This window comes from Bos javanicus, chromosome 5, assembly GCF_032452875.1.
Source record: "Bos javanicus breed banteng chromosome 5, ARS-OSU_banteng_1.0, whole genome shotgun sequence".
NCBI lineage: Eukaryota > Metazoa > Chordata > Mammalia > Artiodactyla > Bovidae > Bos > Bos javanicus.
The window spans coordinates 34,866,333-34,879,036 of NC_083872.1; the positions used below are offsets into that span (position 1 = coordinate 34,866,333).

The following is a 12,704-nucleotide window of genomic DNA, read 5'->3' on the forward strand; positions in this document are numbered from 1 at the left end:
TAAGTATATCAAGGATGAGAAATCATTTTTGGTTAATATCTTCTAAATACAGGATAGAAGTTTGCTTTCTTTTATAAAATACAAACTGAGTAGAAGCTTAGAGTCCAGTTTTTGAACTTGTGAAAATTACACTCCTCAAAAAGTATTAATATACAAGAAATACATATATTCTCTTTGATATCATTGCCAAACTATTGTATCATTATTTTAATATACCTAATCTACACTTTTTATTCTTGCATTTCAAGGAACTTTTTCTGATTTTTTAAGTACTATAAGCCAGAAAGCCTGGTTCCTTTGGAATTTTTAACAACATCATGTTTCAAAACACATTGCCTACCTTCTTTACCCAGTTTTGGGAGGATTATTACTTTTTCAGGTAAGATTTTTTTTGACATTTAACTAAAATGTAAAGTTCATGCTTTCAGTTCTACAGTTCTAGGAGTTCTGAAAGTCTTTTAACCACAATTGCAATGGAGATAAGGGAGTATTTCTATCATCCCAAAGAAGCTTCTTTATGCTCCTTAGTAGTTGATGTGTCCCCCTTTATCCATAAACAACCATTGATCTACTTTATTTCAAAATGCCAAATAAAAAGAATCACACAATACTTATATTTTTGTGTCTGATTTATTTTCATTTAGCAAAATGATGTTGAGGTTGATACCCATTTTAATGTATGTATCAGTAATTGGTTCTTTTTTATTGCTATGGGTTGTATGTCTTAATTGTTATATTATGGCTATAACACAATTTGTTTATCCACTCCCTAGCTGAAGAACATCTGGACTGTTTCCAGTTTTTAGCACTTCTGAATACAGTTGCTAATAACATTCACACACAGGACTTAGTGCAGACATATTTCTTCATTTCTCTTGGATTGCTCGGTCATATAAAATGTATGTTTAACTTTGTTAAGAAACTGTAGAAGTTCTCCAAATTAGCTGTAATATCTTGTCTTTTCATCAGTGATGCATGAAACTTCTTGGTGCTCGTGTGCATCCTTGTCAGCACTTGGTACTGTCAGTTTAAAATATTCTGAATATGAGCCACTTATCTAATATTTGTTTTGTAAATATTTTCTTCCAGATAGTGAGTGGTTTCCCTTTTCATTTTCTCAACAATGTCTTCAAAAAACAGAAGGTTTAATTGTGATGAAGTCTGATTTATAAATTTTTACCTTTACAGTTCAAACTTTCGTGTTCTAACAAATCTTTTCCTAACTAAAATTTTATGTAGGAGAATTGAAACATTTTTAAAACTTTGAAGATAGGATTACAGAAAACTAATATATAATCATAATACATATATTAGAAAATGTTGTATTTTTATAATTACTGACTCTAAACTGGTGCAATTTAGGCCTTGGCAGCTATGTCCTAAGACATATACCCCTAATACATTTATCATACAAGATCTAACTAGTGTAATGGGAAAAGGAAAGAAACAAGAGTTAGAAAACTGCTACACAAAACATTTCAGCAAATATGGATTTGAAAAAAAATCTTTTAAGAATGTCACTAAATGGAATGCAAGTAGGAATCTATTGTCACAACATTCCACAGAAGAAAATAATGTAGGTAAGAAACTTCACTTCCCAACAGATATTTGAAGAGACACCTCTTCAATATTAAAATATTCTAGGAATTTCTCCTTAAGTATCACAATATAATTATACATGAATTGACATAGATTCTTTATAATATTTAAGGTTGAACATTTCTCATATATAACATAAATATCTTGGGAAAATGTAACATGACTTCTGTGAACACAGAAATACATTTTGGTATTTATTGCACATTGGAACTGATCATGAGATGCCAAGTTTCAGCAATAGTTAAGTCTTTAGATTCCACAAAATTTTCAGGCAAATTTCCAATAGAAATAAAAATCTGGAACCCATAATTCAACATCTGTCACAGTCTTGTTGTGCTTTCAATATGATCTTGGAATTGGTCTGTTTGCTACTGAAGAATAACAGATGCCACCATATACTCAACTCAATACATCCTTACATGAATGACTTTGCCAAAAGACATCTCCAATTAAAATAAAATAAATTAATATGATAATTATGAAAAGTCCTTTAACTATATGATGTTTGGTAAAGATTCCTTCTTAGGAATATAATATAAGAGAAATGCTTACAAGATTTTAAGAGCATCCCTTCCCATCCCCAAGGAGGTATGTTTGAATAGGTACAATTTTATAACAGGAATGAGATTGGGAATTTTCAATGTTCTTCACACAATGTCTATACAAACATATCACTGCTGACAAATTTAACTGAATCTGAGGTAATCAGTTTAGAGAAAAGGGAGAATTGTGCCTGGAATGTTGTTTATATTACAAATATCATACAGTGCATTCTTTTCATTGATACTGGCAGTGATTGTTGTAGTTCAAGCATCTGTAAGAATACAGGACATGTAAAGGAAAATCTTTGCTCAAATATTAATACAACTGATAAAATCAAAATAATAAATCTTCCTGTATAAAGCTTTTCCAAATTTAAGTAACAAAAATGTAAATGGATAGTGTGCTTGGCCTCCTTTGGCCAAAATGATTAAATTGGATTAAATGATCGCTAAAATCCTAGCTAGCTCTTAAATTCTACAATACTATTAATTTCAACGTGTTTGTCATGTGTCAGTTTCACCTTTCAGAATTTTTCTACTAAAGATACTGCAAACGAATTTAAAAATTTTAATTTAGAAATTAATTTTTTAATTTTAAAGGGAAAGAGAAGATGAACAAAAAGTTCTTAGTAATCTACAGTACAATTCTGCAGAACTGACTGTATCCAAATCAATACCAAGGAAGAAAGAATAAAGAAGAAAACCAAAAGATTAGGTCCTCATGGCAAGGAAAAATGTGCACAATTATGCAAATAAATGACAAAAATCACCATATTTTGATGCCAAAGTTTAATAATTCTAAAATTCAAAGCAAAATGTACCTAATACATATTTGGCTGCTTAAAGTCACTGGGCAAAAGGAGTCAATAGCCTTATAAAATTTTCGTTCCATATTCTATCAATGTACAATATTCTATTATGACAATTATGAGTAGAATTGTACTTCATACTAAATGCCAATTTAAATTTACCATATTACCTTTCAAAGTATTGTTTTACAATAGCTTTTTTAAATGTAAGCATCTCTAGATAAATACATGTATCCAAATACATCAATCCAAACCTACAAGGAGAGTAATGCTATATGATCAAAGATGTAGACACAAATCTTTTAAATGTTCTACCTAAAATATCCTAAGGCTTTTAATCTACCACTATGTAATTTTACTTTGGTGTTTATTTAAATATGCACACACATACACACTGACAGCTATGAAGCTTACTATATTTCCTTAATGGCATTTGAAAAGAATCATTGATGAAGGATTTGTTTTATATATTGATAGTCATGTTGATTTTTAGAACACTGTCATAATGTTGCTATGGCTCCTTCTGGGATAATAAAAAGCACCTTCAAATTCATAAATGCTGCCCTGAAACACCACCTCTTTTCAGTATGAATCAGATATACTGTAGTCTGATGTTCCCCAGTAATTTCTATTTCTTATCAGTCCCCAATCCTGATTCTGTCAAACATGCTACATATGTTATATAACTGCTCAGATTCTCCTTAAATAACAAAAGGCAGGCATATGACAGCATATCAGAAAGGAGTTAGTTATTATAACACCAGATTAAGAATTCTATCATTCCTTTAAAAACTGCCAAGTTCTAGCAATGACTTTCAATAGACTTCGGAAATACCAGCAGTATCTTCTTTCTTGAAGTAAATCATGCTTAAATCAGGGAAGGGGGGGGTGGGGGGAGATCCAGAAAAAAATTTCATTTTAAACTAGATCTAATATTGAAATGGGTTAGTTTGAGAAGTGTAATACACACCAAGCTCTATTTAACCTATAAGAATAGACAGTTCTGTTGTTGCTATGATGTAGCAGTAACACAGAGTTACAAAACGGTCTTAAAGGTTACAGTACCAGGTCTCATTCAGTATAGGAACAGCCTCTATAACATCCTTGAATTAAATAATGGTCATTAGCTCTTCCTAAAAATGGGAAGCATATTACCTAACAAACCACCTCATTTTATTTAACCAGCTTAAACGGTAAGCAAGATCTTTTACACGATGACTAAAAATGTTGTCCTTTAACATTGGTTCCTGAGGTGATAACTTCTTGTTAAAAATAAAGGTAGATTTGGTTTGCACTCACCACTGCTACAACCCCTCCCCCAAGCCTCAGTTATGCAAAATCATCAGATGAAGTCTCTTCTACTGAAAATCACAGATTCTAGGAAATTCTGTTTCCTCAGCTATTACTGATTGGAAAAGAAATAGGGTTAAATTCAACATGGAGGAAACTTGAAAATAGACCATGAAAACTTTAAATCAGTGATACTGGCACAAATGAGAGAGCTTAAACCTAAGGATTACCTAAAAGATCAGTATTAGTACCAGTGAATAATAATAAAGATCAAGATATCTGTATATTTTTATAAAGACTATCCTCTTGAAAAAGATATTATCTCCTCTTTTTCAGGCCAAATATTGGTGAATAAAGAAAAGACCTGCTTATCTCTTCAGAGCTCTCTTCCTAGTCATCACCTTCTGGAGCCACAAACACTGGAAATCTCATCAACACTGCCTCGAGAACCTCTTCATTAGACTCTCAACCTGACTATTTCCAACTTGAGTCTTGTTCTTTTTAGCTGCAGATTCCTCTATAACCATTATAGGAATGACTTGAATGAAAAAATCTTAAGTCCCTGGTACCATGGCAGGAAAACAGTTGAAACATAGTAAGAAACATTTCTGAGAAATTCTGGTGCTGGGAATACCAGGAATTGTAAAAAATCTAGTAGATGCTATGAGTATTTTTTGGCTTCCTTAATTCTAACAGGACATTCCTCTTCTCGTTTTAATGACAATTTAGGTTAAACTGATCTTTAACCAAATTAAAAAAAACAAATTTCATTTGAAAGTGTACGTATATTTGTAACTCTAAAAATTCCTGCAACTAAAGTCTTCCATGTAGGCTGTGACAGACAGGGTCCTTATACCAGTGACATGCTGATTTCTAGAAGCTGCAGTAACCCAAGGCTCTCAGTATTTTCATGTGCAAAATAAGGGACCAATTCAATTCATGGGATGATTTCTATTTGAACTCAAAACTGTGTACCTATGCCTTTTTCATTTTCCAGTGATATTTACCTGACACACTGTGTTGCTGGTAATTGTAGGAAGATGGAATTGCACCAATAGGAAGCTGTGGTTTGGGATTGCCTGGTGGTACCTCATCATCATCCTCCCCAAAATGATGAACTTTCTCGTACTTTTCTAGGTAACTGAAACAGAAAAACAGCACAGCAGAGATTTAAAAATAGATTCATGTTGTATATTTTAACTCCTACCACATAGATCTGTTTTATTTTTCTAGAGGCCCTAAATTTAAAAATAACAATAATATTAACAAGATACCACAAACTTCTTATATTAGTGGAATAGTCACTTCAGTAGTAATATTGGAGACAAACTCAATGTAATAGTTCTAAAAGTGCTTTTAAATGCCTAGAAAAGACCAAACTACTGTACAAATAAAAATATAAAAGTAAAGACTATCAAAGGACAACTACATGTAGATAAATAACAGCACATTTTATTTACTGATTAAAACAAATTATACATGGTCATTGTAACAACAATGTAAAAGTGAGAAGAGTCCCTGGCCTCCCCATCTCACTTATCACATGTGCCTTCAGTATATTTTTTGTGCCTATTTTAACAACAGATTTTAGAGATCCTGCAGGTCAATACATAGAGTACTACCTCAGTCTTTTTTTTTTTTTTTTTGATCACAAGAAACCAAACATTTATTTCTATTGTCACTCTGTACATGACACACATTTTCACACTAACGAAGGGTTCTAGACTCAATCAGCCCCAGGACTAGGAAGGGGCCTGGTGTGGAATGTCAGAAAGAGAATAGGAGAGAGGACAGATGCACATGACATAAAATAATAATAATTAATAATAATAATCATCATCAATGCAACAATGATAAACTATGGGAGAGGTCTCTGTAACCTTATCTCCCAGATGGGAAGGGCATCTTATTGCCTAGTTTCACATTCAATCTAGGAGAAAAGGCCTCCACTGCACAACTCTAGATTGGGGAGAGGGTTGTGTCCAGCTCCCAGAAGGCAACTGGCCTCTCAACCCGCCAGGCATGGCTTGACCTTCCAAAGGAGGGCCCTCCTGGTCTCTGGGTCCTCTTTTTCTCTCGGACTCAATTACCCTGCCCTGCTCCTGCGCAGCCGTACCTCAGTCATTTTTAATAGCTGTATAATATATGCTCTGACTGATATATCATAATTTTAACTAGATTGCTGGTGTCGTATTTAGGTATGTTCAGTTTTGTTTTTCGGAGAAGGCAATGGCACCCCACTCCAGTACTCTTGCCTGGAAAATCCCATGGATGGAGGAGCCTGGTGGGCTGCAGTTCATGGCGTCGCTAAGAGTCGGACACGACTGAGCGACTTCACTTTCACTTTTCACTTTCATGCACTGGAGAAGGAAATGGCAACCCACTCCAGTGTTCTTGCCTGGAGAATCCCAAGGACGGCGGAGCCTGGTGGGCTGCCGTCTATGGGGTCGCACAGAGTCGGACATGACTGAAATGACTTAGCAGCAACAGCAGCAGTTTTGTTTTTTGCTATTACAGGCCATGCAGCAATTAGCTTAATCTCAGCACTTGTTTGAATATTTTCCTCTCCATAGACAGTGGAAATGGTATGATCACTTTAAATAGGAAATACGACCAAATCCTCACTCAAAAGTGATGTGCCCAAAATATTTTGACCAACTTATAAGACTGTTCCTGTGTTTCCCACAATATCACCATCACTGGGTATAGTCAATCTTCTTAATATTAATTAGAATTAAATATCCAAATTGATAATCTATCATCACCTACCAGTTTATAATAAGATTCCCACAAGAAAGATTTTTAAATAGGGAAGCAACTGGTCAAACCCCTGTCAAACACAATACTGTACCTAATGAACTTGTTACTATACTTCATAAGAAGCAAGCTGAAAAATATAATAGTGAAGTTCTAGATGTGATCATTTTATAGGTCAGTCTTTCCATCATTCCTGAACCAGGCAGGTATTAAGTCCATTAGTCACTATTTAAAAACCCTTTGCTTTTATAGTTAACAGATAGCTGAGATGAGGGAGAGGGGTATCAATGATCTCAGAAGTATTGCTGTGTTTTTAGTAGCAAATTGTAACTTTCAAGGTAGGATGAATGAAAGCTGTAAATTTAGGTATAAAAACTAATAGCAAGGATACTCATCATAATTCTTCATTTTTCCCTTCCAGCTTTCCAAGGCACAACAATTCACATCTTGGAGAGTAAAAAGGAAGTAAATTGCCCCTTTCAATTCCTTCTAAGTTCTCCATATAAGCTCAACTTGAGCAAGGAACTCTTTCCTAAATGGTAGCTTGACAGCTAATGAACCCAACACTTTTCTCCACTGCCAGAGATACAAAAGCAGAGACATATGCCCACATATAACCCTTGAGCACTGAGGACAGTATACAGCTGCATATATTTCACCCTGATCCTGGTGATGTACCCTAGCAGATAAAATTTACAGCCAAAGAATATAAATCAAAACAAAAATATGATTAAAAAGAGACAGTCTCTCTCTAGCATAGACTTATGTATGAGTCATAAATCAAACCTATCCTTTTTGAATTTCTAATGCCAAAATCATCAAAAGAAGAGTCTACCCAAATTTGAACACAACTGCTCAAAAATCATGTGACATTTTCTGCAAATGAGGGTTTATCTACATTACATGAAATAATGCAGGCAATAGTAGCGATAGAGGTATTTTACAAAGTACGTTCTTTCAGAATTGAGCTCACTGTGGAATGGTTAAAACCAAGTTAAAGATAATTTTTCTTAACTAACATCATTTAAATAAAATCAAAATAACAATGAAAAAGTAAAATTTTAAAATCAAAACGTTATACTAACAATATGTTTAAGACGCTCTTTATAAATCCGTTATTCATTGTTAAGTGTATGCGCATGCGAAGCCACTGCAGTAGTCACACACTACTGCAATTCTTCTGGATTGTAGCCTGGTATTCTCCTCTGTCCATGGGATTCTCCAGGCAACAATACTGGAGTGGGTTGCCATGCCCTTCTCCAGGGGATCTTCCCAACCCAGGGATAGACCCACGTCTCTTATGTCTTCTGCAATGGCAGGCAGGTTCTTTACCTGGGAATTCCATAATTGAATGTAGTAGATTTAAAACTTGGGGAGAAAACGTTACTAGTAAAGAAAAACCATAAATACCTTTTCCTTTCTGAAACACTCAAAATGGAGCATAAGCAAAATGGAGTGACTGAAACACCACAAGTACTAGTAATAAACAGTATATGCTATATACATAAACCCCTCTGTAATTCAAATTTTCATACAATTTTTAAAATATATGACTTCTGGTCCCTTGACTCTTCTAACTCTATTCCTCCAAACGGATTCTTAACATAATTCCAATCTCCAGAAATTTATGGCTTAGGCAAATTGTTATACTTTTTGAAATTTTATTTCCCTGGCTTGAGCGTCAGCACTTGTTCTCATTCATGATTAAACATTTCCAACTGAGACTCGACCTTTCATAGTTCAACAGAGGGTTTGGCATCCAGTTCTGATTCTTGTCTCTCTCAATTATTAAGCATAAAGTCCTTTTTTGGTTTTCAAAGAGCTATACTTCTAAAAACTAAATTAATAGACAAGAGAAAACAGCTAAAATATAAAGTTACATTTCAAAATCTAGGTCTTCAGATATAATTCTCTAACATGACCCTGAGCTCATACACTGACATATATACAGTGTTCACTCATTTAACTACAAAAATTAGACTACACATTTCTCTTTCTTCTCCAAGTCGATTACACTGCTTTGAATAGTTGATATATTTTAATCAAACAGGTATTTACAGACCTCCTTCAGTAATCTACCTAATACATGACATTTTGACTCAAGACTAGTAAAATATTGGAATCCAGATGGCAGTTACTCTCTCAACAGTCGACACAGAAAACGAGGTTCCTGAGTTCAACATTACATACAGACAAGTGGGGTGAATTGCATCTTCTTTTTTCAACTTGGCCCTAGTTTACTTGTGGTGGATCCTATGCCATACATGACAGATTTAAAGGATGAAGGCAAATGTGAACATTTAGCATAATATAAGAATTATTTTAAATGGCACTATTCAATTAAAAAGTTTAATATGTAGGACCAATACAGAGGGAGGAAGAGTCCTTTCAAGACACCATCAAATAACATAGGCAGTACAGTTATGAATGAAGAAAAATTTAGCCTCCTGTAGTATCTGATACATTAAGTACACAGAAAATTAGTTCACGGAAGATTTAAATATAATCACCAATAAGACTGATTTATTAGATACACAATGATTTTCTTTTCAAATCTCCACAAAAATTATTAAACTAATCATATGCCAAGTCACATAGGAAACCACAATAAATTTAAGATTAAATACTGTATAAGGCACATTCTCTAACTGCAATCAATTCAAAGAAATTTAACCCTTGGAAAATTAAAAATAACTTTATGATTTTACATAAAAGTAGAGAAACTACTACAACAGTACCCATCAGCGGATATCAAAATTCATAGTAAAAAAAAAAGAAAGAAAAAATTCACAGTCAACCTTGTTTCATCTATAACACAATTACCATCTTCACAACACTTTCCAAATTATTTTAAAGCAATTTCCAGGTATCTCATAACTTTATTTATGAATATTTTGGTAGAATTCTTAAAAATTAAAAAATATATATAATATTTATATAAAAATATATAATATTTATATAAAAGTTTTTATATAAAACTTTTTGAAATGTTTACAGGAAAGATGACAATTCAAGGAATGCATATTAATCTTTCCTTAAATCCAATTGTAATGAACGTTAAAGACTAAAAATTGAGGGATACTGCATAAATTCTAACTTAGAAAACTTTCAGAAATTCTGATTCATTAAAAGCAACTTCAAGGATTTATAAGACTAACTTGCAAAACAATTCTTGAGAGAGTAAGATGGTCTAATGGAAAGTAGAGGATATCTTAAACCAAAACACATAAAAAGGCAAATTCAACTGGGATTTCCTTTAGCCACTAAGGATCAATAAAATATGAGAGTGTATCTGATAATGGGATCAGAATGACAACTGTTTAAGAAAAGTTGAACTGAATTCAGTGGCTGTCAAAAGAAGCAAAGTCCTTTCAACTTCACCTTGAAGCTTGTCAAAATGAACCCAAAGATCCAGGGATGTGGAGCACCTATCAGAAGCACTAGCATGAAAAGACTGATACAATCAGGTAATGGGACCTCTATTGATGTGGCATACAAGGAACTTTCAAGATCAAACATCCCAGCACAAAAATCAAGAATACTGACTTGCAAACCAGCAAAGTAATGAACGACATTTCTTTGCCCAGGATTATCCCTGCAAAGTGGACAATGAAAAAGTAGACATGACAATGTAAAAGTCACCTCAGTAATGTAGACGGCATGCTTGAGAAATGGCTTCTTGAAGAGACGGAAAGGATGAAAACAGTGGGGTGGATAAAAATGAAACATGCATGATAACAGGAAGCCAAACATGGGGGGAAATAGTAGTCCTGAAGCAAAGACCAGAATACAGTGAACAGAAGCATTATCATTCAGATAACAGAAGAATTTCTGTAGGTTAAAAAATGCTTACTGGGTATATCATAAAGGTCCCGGGGTGTCAGGGTGCAAGGATCATCAGGCAAAAATTAATGAAAAGAAAAAACAATCAGACATATATTGATGATATATGCAAGCTCCAAAGATAAAGATAATTCCTAGAAATATCCAGAATGACCCTACTCCTTTGATTATTCTATTGTGTCTTATTTACACAGTAAGAGTAATCAAATGAGTTTATTCTCATAGTTAATATTAAGGGAAATATGTTCTTGGGAGTATTTCTACAACTGTTTAACAATCAAATTAAAGTCAAGATTGTTACTTTGCAAATAACGAGAGAGAAATAAACACATTAATGTATGTAATATGCAGAGAAAAGGAGAAGAGGAAGAATATCTTGTGATGTAGCAATTATATTCTTAGGCATATGCACTAGACAAAAATGAAAACAACTAAAATATTCACAAAGGATAGTATGAAGAAAAATACTGTGGCATATTGATATAGTGAAATATGATATGCTAGTAAAAATTAGTTAACTAACATGGATCAATGAAAATAGCCAACAACAAAATGTTAAATCATTTCAGAATAATACTAATTTAATTCCACTTATATAAAGATCATAAGCAAAAAATTAAATTTTTTTTAGCAATAGACAAGTAAGAGAAAAGAAAAGAAAAGCCAGATATTAATTATAACCCAGAAAATAAGCTAGGATTTATCCCTCAGGAGAGAAAGACAATAAGAAAACACACACATGGCTTCAAACTATTCAGTTGAGTTCAGTTCAGTTCAGTCACTCAGTCATGTCCGACTCTTTGCGACCCCATGAATTTCAGCATGCCAGGCCTCCCGTCCATCACCAACTCCCAGAGTTCACTCAAACTCACGTCCATTGAGTTGGTGAAGCCATCCAGCCATCTCATCCTCTGTTGTCCCCTTCTCCTCCTGCCCCCGATCCCTCCCAGCATCAGTCTTTTCCAATGAGTCAACTCTTCACATCAGGTGGCCACAGTATTGGAGCTTCAGCTTCAGCATCAGTCCTTCCAAAGAAATCCCAGGGCTGATCTCCTTTAGAATGGATTGGTTGGATGTCCTTGCAGTCCAAGGGACTCTCAAGAGTCTTCTCCAACACCACAGTTCAAAAGCATCAATTCTTCAGCGCTCAGTTTTCTTGACAGTCCAACTCTCACATCCATACATGACTACTGGAAAAACCATAGCCTTGACTAGACGGACCTTTGTTGGCAAAGTAATGTCTCTGCTTTTGTTTTTTTGGGTTTTTTTTGTCTGTTTATGTTGCTTTATTACAACAAAACCAAAATATTATCTGTATTATTTTGGCAATAAATGGCAAGAAGATTCACATTTCCATAGCCCTACTAGGTTTTTTGTTTTGTTTTGTTTTGTTTTTAATTTTATTTTATTTTTAAATTTTACAATATTGTATTAGTTTTGCCAAATATCGAAATGAATCCGCCACAGGTATACCCGTGTTCCCCATCCTGAACCCTCCTTCCTCCTCCCTCCCCTACCCTCCCTCTGGGTCGTCGCAGTGCACCAGCCCCAAGCATCCAGTACCGTGCATCGAACCTGGACTGGCAACTCGTTTCATACATGATATTATACATATTTCAAGGCTCTTCTCCCAAATCTCCCCACCCTCTCCCTCTCCCACAGAGTCCATAAGACTGATCTATACATCGGTGTCTGTAATCTTTTACAGTCTCGTACACAGGGTTATTGTTACCATCTTTCTAAATTCCATATATATGCGTTAGTATACTGTATTGGTGTTTTTCTTTCTGGCTTACTTCACTCTGTATAATAGGTTCCACTTTCATCCATCTCATTAGAACTGATTCAAATGTATTCTTTTTAA

The 12,704-nt window shown here is 34.2% G+C and overlaps 1 protein-coding gene across 1 annotated transcript in view; it reads right to left on the reverse strand.

Moving 5' to 3' along the window:
* The window catches only part of ARID2 (AT-rich interaction domain 2), a 208,213-nt gene that overhangs the window by 87,553 nt on the left and 107,956 nt on the right, over positions 1–12,704 (reverse strand). Inside the window, exon 4 of the mRNA XM_061416372.1 lies at positions 5,248–5,381. Within this exon, the coding sequence (XP_061272356.1) occupies positions 5,248–5,381 (134 nt within the window). The remainder of the gene's footprint in view (positions 1–5,247; positions 5,382–12,704) is intronic.